Source organism: Echeneis naucrates, chromosome 3 (assembly GCF_900963305.1).
Source record: "Echeneis naucrates chromosome 3, fEcheNa1.1, whole genome shotgun sequence".
NCBI lineage: Eukaryota > Metazoa > Chordata > Actinopteri > Carangiformes > Echeneidae > Echeneis > Echeneis naucrates.
Window position 1 is genome coordinate 6,319,430 of NC_042513.1, and position 14,784 is coordinate 6,334,213.

Sequence of the window (14,784 nt, forward strand, 5' to 3'; positions counted from 1 at the left end):
CACAATGTTTTTGATGATGTTTACAGACCCATGCCCTATTATGGCTTGATCTTATCACATTAGTGAGAGCACAAGGTTTTCCACAAACATGTATTCAGACCAGTGGTCCACTAGCTGCTCTCCACACCTAGGGAGGTTTTCTTGGTTTGGGGCATATCCGGGTGCTGCTGTATCAGGGCTCTACATATACACATCACCACTGCCTGCCAAAGACGAGTGACTAGTGATCTGCTGACATTTGGTTTCACCACCAGGCACCGCTGACTGCAGTAAAAATGCAACCTGGTATATCAATGTGGTCTTTGTTGGGCACAAATTGGTGAATTCCAGCCCCATTGCCGCTGATTGCATACACGGTTCTCTGCTCCTGCTGCAGAGTTGTTTAGCTATGGAGCAGTAAAGATGCAGCTTTTGGAATGCTGCCTTTGGGTTCACTTGGGATGGTGGTGAGAGTCTGGCCTGAAATGTGGCAACACGTGAGTTATAAAGTTAATAAGTCTGCAGCCAGAGCACAAATGGGAAACTGGTCAGTCAGCTGAGTCTCTTGTCTTGTAATGCCTCACTGACTCTCCCCTGTCAGGCTCCATTCTAACCTAGTTCAAACCTCAATAGCTAGATAACCAAGTGTGCATCTGTGCCTGTGTTGGCTTGTTTTGAGTGTGTGCTGAACTCGTTAGTCTTGGGAGAATGGAAATCTCCTGATGGGCCAGTAGGGAAAGACCCACCCAGATATGAGACCCCACAGAAACACTTGGAAACACACATACCCAGACATGGATGTAATTACACATGCACATATGTTAAAAAACCCCTTAGGATGTTGTGAGCGCTCTCTGAAAAGGGGAAGATTGAGAAAGGGTGGACAGATTTTTCTGCATGTGTACATATGAGTTAATGCAGGAAACCCATTTGACCCACTTCCTGACGGGCTACTCTCCCGTTCACAGCAAGCCTGTTGTTGTTGCACACAAACTCACTCGTCTTGCAGGGAGCCAACCCTCTGTTGTGTTCCTAAAGTAACTTCACAGAGATGACATTGCTGGCTAATAAGAGTCGAAAACAATGACGCGTTACTGGCAGCATGGATGGTGATGATGATTTGTGCGCATGCCATGTAATCACAATGTCACAGGCTCGAATCTGACCATGGGACCTACGCTACACGTCATTCCCCTTTCTCTCTATGCCCTTTTCTTGCCAGCCTCTCTGCCAATCACTGTCTGAAATAAAGGCATAAAAAGACCAAAAAATACACTGAGATCAAGGCAAAGTGGAAATACTTGTATAAAAACGATGAGCTCCAAATAATATCATAACAAGGTTTTCAAAAGTAGGGCAGTAAAATAAAAACAAGAGCAACATTTTTGCAAGTTTTGGTATTCTTTGAGGTCATCTTTGGCTACACTGTGGATGAGGGGTGGCTGAGATTTTGTGTGTGTGCATGCGCGCATGTTTGAGTGCATTTGTTTGTGAACATGTGCGATTGTTCCCAGATGCACAGGACATGGGTGGATCCTCCAGCTGTATGCAGTTCACAGAGAGACAGTGTGATGACGACTGAAATGACACCTCTTTCACCCTACAGCTGTCTGCCTCTCCCTCTCTACCTCAGCTGCCTGTTCAAGTGCTGTACTTGTATTTGCTTTATTTCGTGCTCAGATCTTTGTGTTTCTAGTGTGCGCTCTCCTCCACAAACAGCTGTAATGAGCAGGTATATTGTCACATGGATTATGAGAGGCAAAAGAAACTTGAGTTCCTTTCACTGTCTGCTGTATTCAGATTATACAGGCGCCACGTTAATAGCTCCTGTAATATCTTTTCCTATGTACAGTGTATTCCTTTGTGGTTGAGGCGGCTGATTGGGTCGGTTATCACAAAGCTAAACAGTGCTCCATGAAAGTAGAGATTCCGATCAAGGCAAAGTATAAAATATAATGTAATAATATTCTATCACAAGTTGAAATCCAGCTCTTATATTTTTTAAGCACTTCTTTTTCTACGTTACCCCCTCAAGACTGTTATAAATGGCTACTGTGTGAAAGAATAATTTGCCTCTCTCGGATATGCCATCATGAGCTTGGTTGCTGAAGAATGATAACTCTCTCTCTCTTAAACTTTAGTTGATTATGTGTAGTGGAAACAGGAAACAGCATCTCCCCTATTACAAAAATTCCCCCTGTCAGTACCTCTAAAGTTAGTAATTGTAATGAGCATTTATAATCCTACAAATATTATGATGTATTGAAAAGTTAAAATTTGTTGCTTGTGTTAAGCACCAAATTTGTGTTTGGTGCTTGTGTTTGGTGTGTTTGGTGCTTGTGTTATGTTAAGCAAAACTTATTTAGCATGTCTGAAGCATGGAGATTGATCTTCAAACTGGGAACTTTCTCGTGCCTGTCAAATTAACATGATGAATGGAGAAGTGCAACGTTTTCCTCCTGAACGCCATAATGTGTAAGATCCCTTAAGTAAATGTGCGAGTGCATTTACTCACGTTCTTCATCAAGCGCAATTTTAAGGTACCTGATGCCTTCTGCCTACAACACAAAGGACAATATAACAAACAACATATTAATAAAGCTTCAGTCAGTGGTTTTTGGCTTCTCACAAAACCCACTACATCACTATCTCCACCATCAGCAGCTACAGCAGTAATATGCTGCACACACACTAATGCTGCAATGTAATGATATATCAATAAAAGGCACCAAACCTGCTGCCTATAGTTATGTACTTTTACTAAAGTAGGATGCTTCCCACAGGACTTTTATTTGTAATTCAGCTCTTGCTCACTGGCACGTTTACTTAACCAATGATCTGAATACTTCTCCCACCTCTGGTACAAGAAAATGCACTTAGATACGTTTCACCTCTGGGTGGAAGGAGAAGCAGACAAAGAATCAAAAGCATTTGGTCTCCAGTAGAGCCTGAGCAGGAGGGAGAGATGACCCAGTTCTGTTTCACACAGTGCTGCTGCCAGAGGCAAAAAGACTGTAGAGGCTGTGGTGCACGTGACAGGTTTGGGCTGGGCCCTGGTCCACACGGGAAACGCACAATGTCTCGTTTGTTTTAAATGACTGCGCTGTTGGAACCAGTCTCCCTCTTTTTTCTCGCTGTCTGTTGGCTGCCGTGAAATGTGGAAATGATTTTTGCCTTTGGATCTGGGCCAGATTCTTTTAGGAGGGATGAGTTTTACCCTCTCTTTCTCTCGGTCCCTCTCTTTCACCATCTTCCAACCTTTCACCTGATAAGATGCAGTGATTTTGTCAAATCCACAGGGAGTTTGCAACTAAGGAGTGGTGTTTGGATAGAGGATGAAGTGAGAGGATAGATGCATGTGAGGGGTGGGATCAGGGGAATGAGGTTTTAACCAGTTTCAAAGGGAGGAGAGATGTGAGATCTTAGTGGAGGGACTTTTTTCACAGTGGAACTCATGTTTATTATAAACTATTTGGTTTTCATTTCTGTTTGCTGCAGCTAGTATGGAAATTACCTTCGGTCGTCCATAGAGCTGTACTGTCAATCAGCCTCTGCCAGTCTGTGGGACAAAGAATATTTCCTGCAGTGAATATCAATAAAAAACATTCTCACCGCTGTTTGGTAAATGTGGCATAATATGCAACTAAAGAAGTGATGATCATATAACATGTGAACCAGACTGATTTTTCATTGTTTGGCTGTCCTTGCTTACCTTTGCTAGTGTCTCTTAAACTGCACATCCGCCCACACAACTTTAAAAGTTTTTCCAGACCTCTTCCCTATCTCTGCTTTTCTCTATCACATACACACACACACACACACACCCATGCACAAACACACACGCACATACTGATTAAAATGTTTTCTTTGCTTTCTTTTTTTGTGTAGACAGTTTTTGACTCATGGAAACTCCAGGTTCTAGTTTTTCAGCTTTTGCTTTAGCACTTTTACTGTCTTGTTTTTTTTAATAAAATATAGTTAGACCAATAGCTTTTTTTACTGACATGTCCTGCTTTGCACTTTGTATGTCCTTGAAATAATGAAATATAGTGTGAAAAATTGGTACATTTTCATATTTAACAGTAATTCCTGCTTTGTGTTTGCAGACTACCGCACTGGACCATGCTTTGCCTCTGTGAATAACCAGATGTGTCAAGGCCAGCTCACAGGCATTGTGTGCACAAAGACTTTGTGCTGTGCCACAGTGGGACGGGCATGGGGTCACCCCTGTGAGATGTGCCCTGCTCAACCTCACCCTTGCCGAAGAGGGTTCATACCAAACCACCGCACCGGGGCGTGCCAAGGTAAAGTCTGTTCCCTTGTGCCTCTGTCTCTCTTTTTGTTTTTGTCTCTTACTTTTTCTCCCTGTCGTTCTCCCTTTCCTGTCCTTCTCCAAGTAGAGTGTTCTTTCTATTTTCTCTCCCTGTTTTAACTCCTTCTCCATCCCTGTCTTCCTTCACTGCTCTGTCATCCCCTCATCTCTACCCACCATCCCCTCTCCAGAGGATTAGTTCTAATTGGGTTAAATTGGGGTGGGTGGCAGTGCCTCCCACATGTGTATGGAATGCCCAGGGACACCCGCTGTGGTGGGACTGTCAGAGTCAGTAACACGGGTCAGTGGCGGTGCCACGTGGGAGAGCTCATTTCTGGTAAGACGGCCCATTGCCTGCTTGCTCCAGACCCAACAACATCAGAACCTCTGCAGGGGAGGCAAACCTGAGCCAGGACCCAGAAGAACATGGAGTACTCTTTGACTGCATCAGGTCACAGCCTCCTGGAGATCTCAGCCTCAGACCTACATTTTAATCTGTCAAATTCATTGAATGACTTTAATTTAGTCAGCAGTGTAACTCAGGTCACAGGTTTGAAGTTTTCTTCATAAAGGTTTTGCAAAATGTAGATTGAAGGACAAATCCTGTGTCCCATCTTTGCAAGTAAATCTCCCTATAAGCTTCATCTTTCTTTCTCTTCCATGGCTGACTTGGCCTCCGTCTCTGTTCCTCCTGCAGGAGACATTCCTCTCTCTCTTTGTCTCTCCTTCTCTTTTTCTCTTTTTCACTCTATTGAACGCTGAAAAGTTGGGGCCAGACTGTTATAACAGACCCAGTATCAATCTCAGCACATCCAGGCATTAGGAGATTTGTGCATCAGTGTCAGGCAGTGATTGTTTGTGCCCTTTTTCCCCAGCACCATGTCTGTGTGTCCATGTATGTTCATGTGTGTTAGGGTGTGCATTAATTGTACATTAATGCTCTTGATGTACAGATGTGGATGAGTGCCAAGCCATCCCTGGCATCTGTCAAGGAGGAAATTGCATCAATACAGTGGGATCTTTTGAATGTAAATGCCCCGCTGGGCACAAGTTCAATGAGGTCTCACAGAAATGTGAAGGTAAGAATCAAGCCAGCAGCCGCCACAGTAAAACTGTGATATGTCTGACTTTTAGTCTTGGTCTGAAAGATAAAGCAGCCTAAAAAACTTTAAAATGTCCTAATTAACACTGAAACTACAGTTAAGAGCCACATCCGTCTAGTTGTGGTTGAGAACACCTCAATCGTGGTATTTTGATTATTACTTAGGGGAAAGACCACACATATGCCACTTTGCCCTTTCCTTGAAATAAGTTTAATTAAATGAAATTAGCTTTCTCTCAGTAATTAGGTTTAACACTTAACTGTAATGCTTTTTTCCATACACATGTAAATATGAGACTGCGTAACTTATAAAAGATGAAATGAGACATTTTTCCTCTTACAAATGAAAAGCTGCAGGGCCTTGTTGCTTTTTTGATAACACAACCCTGATTTGTTCTAGTATGACTTCACTGGCTTTCCACTTTTCCTACTGCTACATTAGTAAAACACGATTAAGCATTAACAGCCTCTCAGTCAGATATATCTATAAATCAAGAGGCTGCCAGTGAATATGTCCACATGTAGTTCTGAAAAGAAATTTTTCCTCTTGGCTGGGGATCCTAATTATTAGCATCTGACTGCCTTTCAGATTTCTTAGCTCACACATCTTTTGTTACCTTGTAGCAGTAGCCAATTAGAAACTTACAATATTTTTTATGTTTCTGGCTGAAGAAAGCTTTAATAAAATCCTTCTCTCTGCATAACTTCTGTTTTTCCCAAAATAAAGAGCTACAGTTAGCCTGTGAAAAATATTGGCTCATTACGACATAAATGTGACAATTTCCAGACCAAGTTTAACTCTGATGAAGCAGACTGAGGCAGGCTTTTGTGGCAATCACATCCAGAGCTAAGTATGTGCCATTTTATATGCAGAAATAATTGCCGGAAAAGTTCTGGACTGTGAAAAAGACATTTCAGTCAGGGTCTACGTTACAGTGTATTCTTTAGGAGACTATGTGCATGAGGATGTGCACTTGGTGGATATCGGTGCTAACAGGAGGATTGCTACAGAGGCCCCTGGATTTAATATCCTGTGACAATGCTTTATTTCCATTGTCATTGCCAACATGTGCTCCAGTCACCGTTGGAACCATTCTCATTTTATGTTGTTTTTCTTTTTAATCGATTTCATCAGCATTTACTATGCAGCTTTCAGGAACATACAGAAGACTAAATAGGAAAGAATCTAAAATGTTTTCAGGCATATTTGATATTTGTTTGTTGTGCTTTCCTCTCCTCCCCTCCTTGTAGATCTGGATGAGTGTTCAAACATCCAGGGTCTCTGTGGTGTAGGTGAATGCTCTAATACTGTTGGTAGCTACTTCTGCAAGTGTCCCCAAGGATATCACTCCTCTGTTGATGGCTCCAGATGTATAGGTGAGTATCCTACCTCTTGCTGGATGTCGTACACGTCTCAAAAGGACACCCAACCATGTTGGATTTGCTTTAGTTCCTTCTTAGGATAGAAAAGGTAAAATGGGAGACAAAGCAGTTGAGCCATAATGGTGAAGCCTCATTCTCTTTCTTTTTTCCATTGCATTTTGGTTCTTCTCCTTTTATGTCTGGCACTGAGAGCAGAAAGAACTGAAATATGTCCAATGTTCCAGCTGGTAGAATTTAGGTCAGTAGTCACTTGCTTGTTTCTAGTTCCACAACAATGAGCCATATTCTTTTCAAGCTGAGAAGAGGACACAAAGTGAACACCCCTTGTGCTCAGGTGACTTCGATTTTTACATCATGGCTTGTATTTGTGGAGTATACATGTACATCTGGCAGTTTGTGTAAAGCATGAACACAGGTATGATTGAACAGTCCATATCCTGCTTGATAACAATGCATATTTCTACAGACAGACAGACAGACAGACAGACGGACGCTCACACACACACACACACGCACCAGGAAAAAACGGCCCAAAACGGACCAGGGAGATTCATAAGATAGTTCATAGAAGAGTTCATGAGGTGTGCGCATGCATAATCAAATGTGCACACATACACACACAAACGTATGCAAACACACGCTCTCCCCCCACCCCCCAGGGTAGGATGTTAGTGCGGAAGGAATGTCTGAGTCTTTTGCTCCAGAAAATCGGTGTGCCAAACATTTTAGTCTGTTTCCCATGCAGCAAACCTCAAGCTTAAACATCCCCTCTCGACCCTTAACGCCCCAACTGCTTCCCTCCAACCGAATCTGTGCTGGCCTTACATATTGGCGAACTAAACCAAAGCAATCAGCAGTTTAGCGTGGTAGTTTCTGTATGCATATATGCTGGATGGGCTGGGTGTGAAAGACATGATACATTTATATTAATGGAGAACCTGGTTGTTAGTCACACTAGTGTGTGCCAGAAACTGCAGGATGTCGGGAGGGTCTCAGGGATTACTTGGAAATGGCTTCCATTCTCCAAATGAAGGAAAATGTGAAACAACAACGGCTAGTTTTCGTTTTTTACTCTTGCCAATTTATTCAACATGCGGACAAAACATGACATGTTGCATACACTAGTTAGTTAGTTCAACTGACTTCATGCTGTGTTGTTTCCCACAGATGCTCGTGCAGGGTACTGCTATGCTAGTTTGGCGAACGGGCGCTGCGCTAACCAAAACTCGCAGCTGTTGACCAAAATGCAGTGCTGCTGTGATAGTGGACGCTGCTGGTCTGACGGGTCCACGCCTGAAATGTGCCCTATTCGTGCAACAGGTGCAGTCGCTCGCCCTCATTGGGATTTGGCTTCAGAAGACCCAATGTCTCAGCAGCGAGCTCACCTTCTGCTGTTTTCCACATGTACTCACTATAGAGGAATACCAGAAGCTGTGCTTCCAGCCACCAGATGGGAATGGTAGGGTGCTGATACCTGGTCGTGTCCCTGGGGACCCTGACTTACCTGGCATATACCCAATTCCATATCCTGGTCACACTCCTGGGAGGGTTCCTGGTCAAATTCCAATCCAGACCCCAGGACATTATCCAATACAACCGCCGATTCAGCCTCCTTCTGGTATGCTCCTCCTCTCTGTCTGTGTTTGTTTCAAATGTTCGCAGTCATAAACGGACATGTCTTCAAAACTGACACTTGCAAACATCTAACAACTCATAATTTCTGGTGTGACTCATTGGATCTGCAATGTCCCAACTCCCAATCTTGTTTTGCATTTTCAAAATCCCACAACCCACACCCTCTGGTTAATGAGCTACATTTTAATGATGGGAAACTCTGACTAAGTCCTGAGTCGGACATTGACACTGTGCTGCTTGTTTCTTTTGGGTATTGCTGTGATTATCGTCAAAATATACGTGCAGCAAATTTTCGAAATGAGAACAAAGTATTCTCCTTCATTTTGTGTTGTCAAGACCTAATAGACATGCACAAAATTGCCTACAGTAAAATTTCCCCCAAAACTTGCAAGGCAGTTTAGGCTTAGTAAGAAGAAATACAAACATCTTTGTATTTTGTAAATCTGTGGGAATATAGTGTGCGGAAAATAATTTGCTTCTGTAAGTAAGTTTTCCAGTACTACTATTTCGGACTTCTGTATGTACATTAAAAGAGTTGCAGATTTTGCACTTGCTGCATCGTCAATGTCGGCATAAACAGTTGTTTACAAAATAACTGAAGCTTGACAAGCAGCCCCCGCTCAGCATAGAGCTGAATGAAGCCATTTAGTCAGATGCTGTGATATATGCTGTGTTGCTATGATATATAGACGGTCATTCTGTGTAAATGTTCCAGGTCCTGTAATTATCCAAACCCAGAATATCACCAACATGTGCCAGGCCTACCGCAACCTCTGTCTGAATGGCAGGTGCATCCCAATGCCTGGGATTGGATATCGCTGTGAGTGCAACATGGGCTTCAGGTTGGATGGAAGGGGAGAGTGCATAGGTATGTTTTCACAGAAGAGGATCAAATTCCAAACATAATTTTAGTCTACATGATGGTGAAGAAGGTTTTTGAGCTTCATATTCGCTCTCCAGATGATGATGAATGTGAGAGAAATCCCTGTGCACATGGGGAATGTGTGAACACGCCTGGATCTTACATCTGTCAGTGTCCTGCTGGATTCCAGACCACAGCAACCAGGACAGAGTGCCGAGGTTACACACACACAGATACACACACACACGCACAGACACACATACACATACACCCTTAAGTGGCTATACATGTGTACTGTGGTATCTGGTTGCTTCTCCTAGATCTGGATGAGTGTGTAGCCAACGGTCGAATCTGTAACAATGGCCGCTGTGTGAACACCGAGGGCAGTTTCCACTGTGTCTGCAACGCTGGATTTGAAATTTCATCAGATGGCAAAAACTGTCAAGGTTTGTTGATTTCTGGCATCTGCATTAATGGTCCTGTGATATGTTTAAAGGGAAGTTGCTTGCAATAACCATAATATGTGTAATGGTTAATGTTTAATGGACCAAGGATCCACTGAATTGGGTGATCTAACACCAATGGCTTTTGGATCCATGCTGCGTAATACGTTGGATTTACAAAATACCAGCTCGGTAGTCTCCTACAAAACTACTACTACTACTACTATTTGGTAGATTTTCAAGTTGCTACCTCCATAAATGCCTTTCCTCTGCTGACGCGGCGTGATTGGTGTAGGGCTACTGGGGAAATGCGGGCATGGGCAGTGAAGGTCCTGAACTTTTGGGCACTATCTCAATCTTCATCCCCCATTGTGCTGTTTCAGAAATGCCGTATAACCCTTTTGATATCTTAAGAGGTCTCAAAGCACATTGTACAACTAGTTCTGATCTGGGGCACATTGGCCCTCATAATTTCTCTTGTCAAGTCCTACGACTAACAAATGACTTAAGTTTTAGGAAAGGAGTATCTAAACATTTCTCTTTGTTTTTCAGTTTGAGAATGCTCCATGTAATATTAGAATATTAATATTCTAGGTTGAATATTAAAGATTTGGCAGCTCAAAAGCAATCAGTTTTTCCAATTTGCCAATTTTGTGATTTCTATTTTTTGTGTGATGACCTTTGTTCTCTGACAGCATGCAAAGCTTGCAAAATTAGTGACTTGACAGTGCTCTGTCATTTTTCAAAAAACTGAGCGTCTTTGAATTGAACAATGTTTTACTTGCCACTGCATTGTCCAACAGCACCAACAGAACTTTCATTTAAGCTTTCAATTTCTGTAACAGTCTGACTGTTCAGGCAGAATAAAGTAAACTAAAATGCAGTCCATGAAATGTGCTGTTAACTTGCACTTCAACCAGTACATCTTACCTAAATGCTTGTTTCTGTTCATCCACAGACCAGGACGAGTGTCTCATCAGGAACATGTGTCTCAATGGACTGTGCATCAATGAAGATGGCAGCTTCAAATGCATTTGTAAACCTGGATTCCTACTTGACACCAGTGGACGCATGTGTGTAGGTGTGTTTGTCAGAAAGCTCACAGACTCTAAGATGAGTATCACATCTGTACATTGTCATGCTCACAGGCTACAGCACCAGAATATATATAAAAAAAAAAAAAAATGTTCTTTTAATGCGCATAGCTTGGAAGGTGCTACGTCTCTGGCATGTTAGTGGTTTTAACATGTGAGTTGTTGCGCACAGGGCAAAAATCCCCCTAAAAGCCTTGGAAAAATCCCTCAGCATCCTGGCAGGCCAGCTGGACATGTGGATTCTTGGGGCCCACTTATTCTGAGGAAAACAGCCTTCTCTAAACTCGTACCATAAAAAAGAAAGGAAACTTAGGCTTCTCCTGAACCAGACAAAACATGCCACTGTAGGCCCCAGTTTGATTGGGACACACACATTTGCAGGTCACATAACAAATTGATCAACCATTTTGTCTACCATGACACTATCCAGATGCTGTGTCTAACACTGAACAGAGCCTGCATTAATTTGATGTTTCAAATACTATAAACGTCAAAAAAAAGGTCCCTTAATGAACAGTCTTCTCAGTTTGCGACCATTTTACTCCCCGTGGATTCAGACGCTTGATCTCAGAGACACTGACCTGGTTAAATTACAGCAGAATAAATCATTAAGAGAGTTGGGTGTAGGTGAAGTGTGCTGATGTATTTGGCCATTAATGACATGTGTAGTCTAAAGGTATCTTGGGACCACATTGTTGCTATCTGCACTCTGCCTGCTCCCCGGCACACCCAGAAAGAGCCCACATATAAACGAATAGTTATGTGCCATATCACTGTTTATGCTCATTATGATAATTATTGTAATGCGTGGATACGATCAAGGGGAAGGCAAAGAGTGTTTTCTTAGCTGAGGTCATAGAACTGCTTTTTTTAATTGGGTTTTAATAAGCCCCACCTCAGCAGGAAATTGGTTTATTTTCATAGATTGTAGTCTTCTCCTTTCATTTTGGGAAGAGCAGTGTATGAAGAAATTATTTTTGCTTTATCTGTTTTGTAGACATCGATGAGTGTGAGACTCCAGGCATGTGTATGAACGGTCACTGTGTCAATACGGAGGGCTCTTTCCGCTGTGAGTGTATGGCTGGGATGGCTGTGGGCCTGGATGGACGCGTCTGTGTTGGTGAGTACGTGTAAATGTAGCGTTGTTTACAGGAATGGTTCATGTGTTCCTTTAGATGCAGCTGCAAATTGTAATCTCATGCTAGTTAAAAATAAAAATAAAAAAACAAAACAAAACAAAAATAAGCACTCTGTTTGGATGAGGACAATACATTTGCTGTGTGGCTTTGCTGCAGGAACTACTGAAGGTAAAACAGACAAGTTTTGTTTTTTTTTTCATCTGGCCTTTGTCCCATGGCTGCAGTATTCCTGAAAGGGTACAGCTGCTGCAAGAGAAAATGAACCCTCTCAGTATATACTATCACATCTTTCTTCAAGAAGTCCAATGACCGACTGCTTAGTTACTTTCAGCAGTTTCCTACCAACCCAAGGGTTGGGTGTATTTCAAAACTTTTTCCACTTCGATCCCAGTTCCTGAACAAGACTCTTTTGTGATACCAATATTGTGAAATCTGTATTTGCAAGTTGACATTACACGTTATGGTCACAAAAATTTTGAAGCACAAAGAAACAAGACTTAAATAAAACAACAAATCAATGCAAATAGTTTTCAGTGCAAAATAACCATGAGCAAGTCAGTATGTAGGCTTACTGCTTAAAAGCTTTACATCACTCAGCAGTCCACTCTGAGGATGTGGATTCTACTTGTACACACAGGTCGTAGCCGAGAACAGAGCAACCGTCTTCTCTTATATTTGTCTCATAGACTGTGTGACTCAGTGGCTTTGTTGTGTTGCCGGTGCTAATTAATTGTCACAAATACTGCATCATGCACTAATTGCATTGAACTAGACGAAATGTGATCACCCTTTCGCCACCTTTTAGCGTTGCATCTATTGGGGATTGGACACAAGTAGCCACACTCTCAAAACTCAACATTACATACACAATGTGAGCCCCGTGTCTGGGTATAACCCCAGGTGTAATATCATGTGTTTTTCCTGGAGTTAATCGCCGGCACTTTTAGATCTTGGCACATCAAACACGCTGCATGCTTATTGGCCCACTTGATGAGATTAACCTCACAGGTATTGAAATTTAGAACCAAGCAACATGACATTTTTTAATACTTGATGGTATGGCAGCATTTTGGTTGGTGCCAAAATAGTGTTGACTTCAATACCCAGCCTTAACTTATGCTCAGGCCTACAGCAAATTCTCCCAAAGGCTTGTTGTTCATGTGCCTCTTTTATTGATAGTGACTGGACGTTTTTGTTGAAATATTGGTCTCCACTTTTCAAAGGCGACTGAAAGCTGAGAATACTGTCACAACAACCACCAAACATGTTGACCAGACAAACCGCAACTAAAATATTTTCCTGCTCTGTAATTAAAATAAAACAACACTGAATAAAACAGAGTAATGGTTCTGTAATAAACTTTACTGACAACTTATCCTATAAACCTGCTGCAACAGCATGCAAACATTGATAAATGTTTTTTTGCCTCCTTGTACCCAATCCCTTGGACTGGTACCCAGAATGAAGATTTGTTTTTCCCATCTTTCATTTTAAGCATTCCAAGATTTCCCCAAATAACATTTCTTTGTGTATTGTGTGGGAAGTGTTGAAATTCTGTTATTCAGTCTGGGTGAGTTTTCAGCAGGATGATATCAGTGCAGGGGAATGCCTCGAATCCCAGGATATTATGGAGAAAGAACAAGCATTTGTTTTGCCAGTGTTGTTGCAACTACAGACTCTTGCTTGCCTTTCCCTCGCTCTCTGTCAGACTCTTTCCAGATCTCTTGCCTCATGAATGGTTCTCATACTCATGTTTTTTGTCCGAAACAGACACACATATGCGGAGTTCGTGTTATGGTGGATACAAGCGAGGGCAGTGTGTTAGGCCTTTATTTGGAGCTGTTACCAAGTCGGAGTGTTGCTGTGCCAGCACAGAGTATGCCTACGGAGAGCCCTGCCAGCCCTGCCCACCAGAAAGCTCTGGTATGGTGATTCCAATCACTCCACCCGTAACACATTCGGAGCCCCCTTCTACTGCCAGACAATAATAATAACACACAAACACACGTTCTTGTTTCAATATATTCCTTGGAACCTAACCATTACTCTAAACCCTAATTCCAAACCTAAAACCAAGTGTTAATCCTCAAAATTTTGGGGTGTGGCATTTTGGCCCTCAAAAAGCAAAGTATGGTAGTTTGCTTTACTTTGCACACCCACACAAACACATGCACAGACAAACATACGTCAACCCGTCACTTCTCATTACTCCTGCCAAATAAAGTTTCAATATCAAAAGAGAGCAGAAGTGCACCACATTTAGGGGATTGTTTTGATATACTTCTCGGCTTAATGACAAAGCATGGGAAGGGATAATGACATGGTATTAACTTTCTTGCATTTACATTTCTTTTGGCAAGTATAATGTATTCTCAGAAGCCATTCCTTGTTTTTATCAACAAAATTGTGATGTTTGTGTGTTTTGTTGCAGCTGAGTTCTTGGCTCTGTGTCCCAATGGTGTCGGCATAACTGGCGATGGAAGAGGTAACACAAGCTTGTCTTTGTGTTCTTCACAGACCATGCAGCCACGAAAACAGGGACACAACTGAGATGCAGACATAAGTTTCTTCCTGCTCTGATATTGAACAGGTCATGCTTTTTCCTCCTCAGATATTAACGAGTGTGCCCTTGATCCTGACATCTGCCAGAATGGCGTGTGTGAGAATATGCTAAGGACGTACAAATGCACCTGCAATGAAGGCTTTGAGGTTGACCTGACAGGCAAAAACTGTGTTGGTAGGTGTAGTGCTCTGTTATTGTTTGTGGAATGAAAATGTCTATGGCCTTGATATTGGAAGGCGCTCTAAGAGAATTTATTGTGTCTGTGTGTGCGT

The 14,784-nt window shown here is 42.3% G+C and overlaps 1 protein-coding gene across 1 annotated transcript in view; it reads left to right on the forward strand.

Moving 5' to 3' along the window:
- Positions 1–14,784, forward strand: part of fbn1 (fibrillin 1) — a 60,104-nt gene that overhangs the window by 7,981 nt on the left and 37,339 nt on the right. The window contains exons 7-19 of the mRNA XM_029497399.1: positions 4,086–4,283; positions 5,245–5,370; positions 6,645–6,770; positions 7,944–8,096; positions 8,194–8,394; positions 9,127–9,279; positions 9,372–9,491; positions 9,594–9,719; positions 10,675–10,797; positions 11,808–11,930; positions 13,720–13,872; positions 14,381–14,434; positions 14,561–14,686. Of these exons, the coding sequence (XP_029353259.1) occupies positions 4,086–4,283; positions 5,245–5,370; positions 6,645–6,770; positions 7,944–8,096; positions 8,194–8,394; positions 9,127–9,279; positions 9,372–9,491; positions 9,594–9,719; positions 10,675–10,797; positions 11,808–11,930; positions 13,720–13,872; positions 14,381–14,434; positions 14,561–14,686 (1,782 nt within the window). The remainder of the gene's footprint in view (positions 1–4,085; positions 4,284–5,244; positions 5,371–6,644; positions 6,771–7,943; positions 8,097–8,193; positions 8,395–9,126; positions 9,280–9,371; positions 9,492–9,593; positions 9,720–10,674; positions 10,798–11,807; positions 11,931–13,719; positions 13,873–14,380; positions 14,435–14,560; positions 14,687–14,784) is intronic.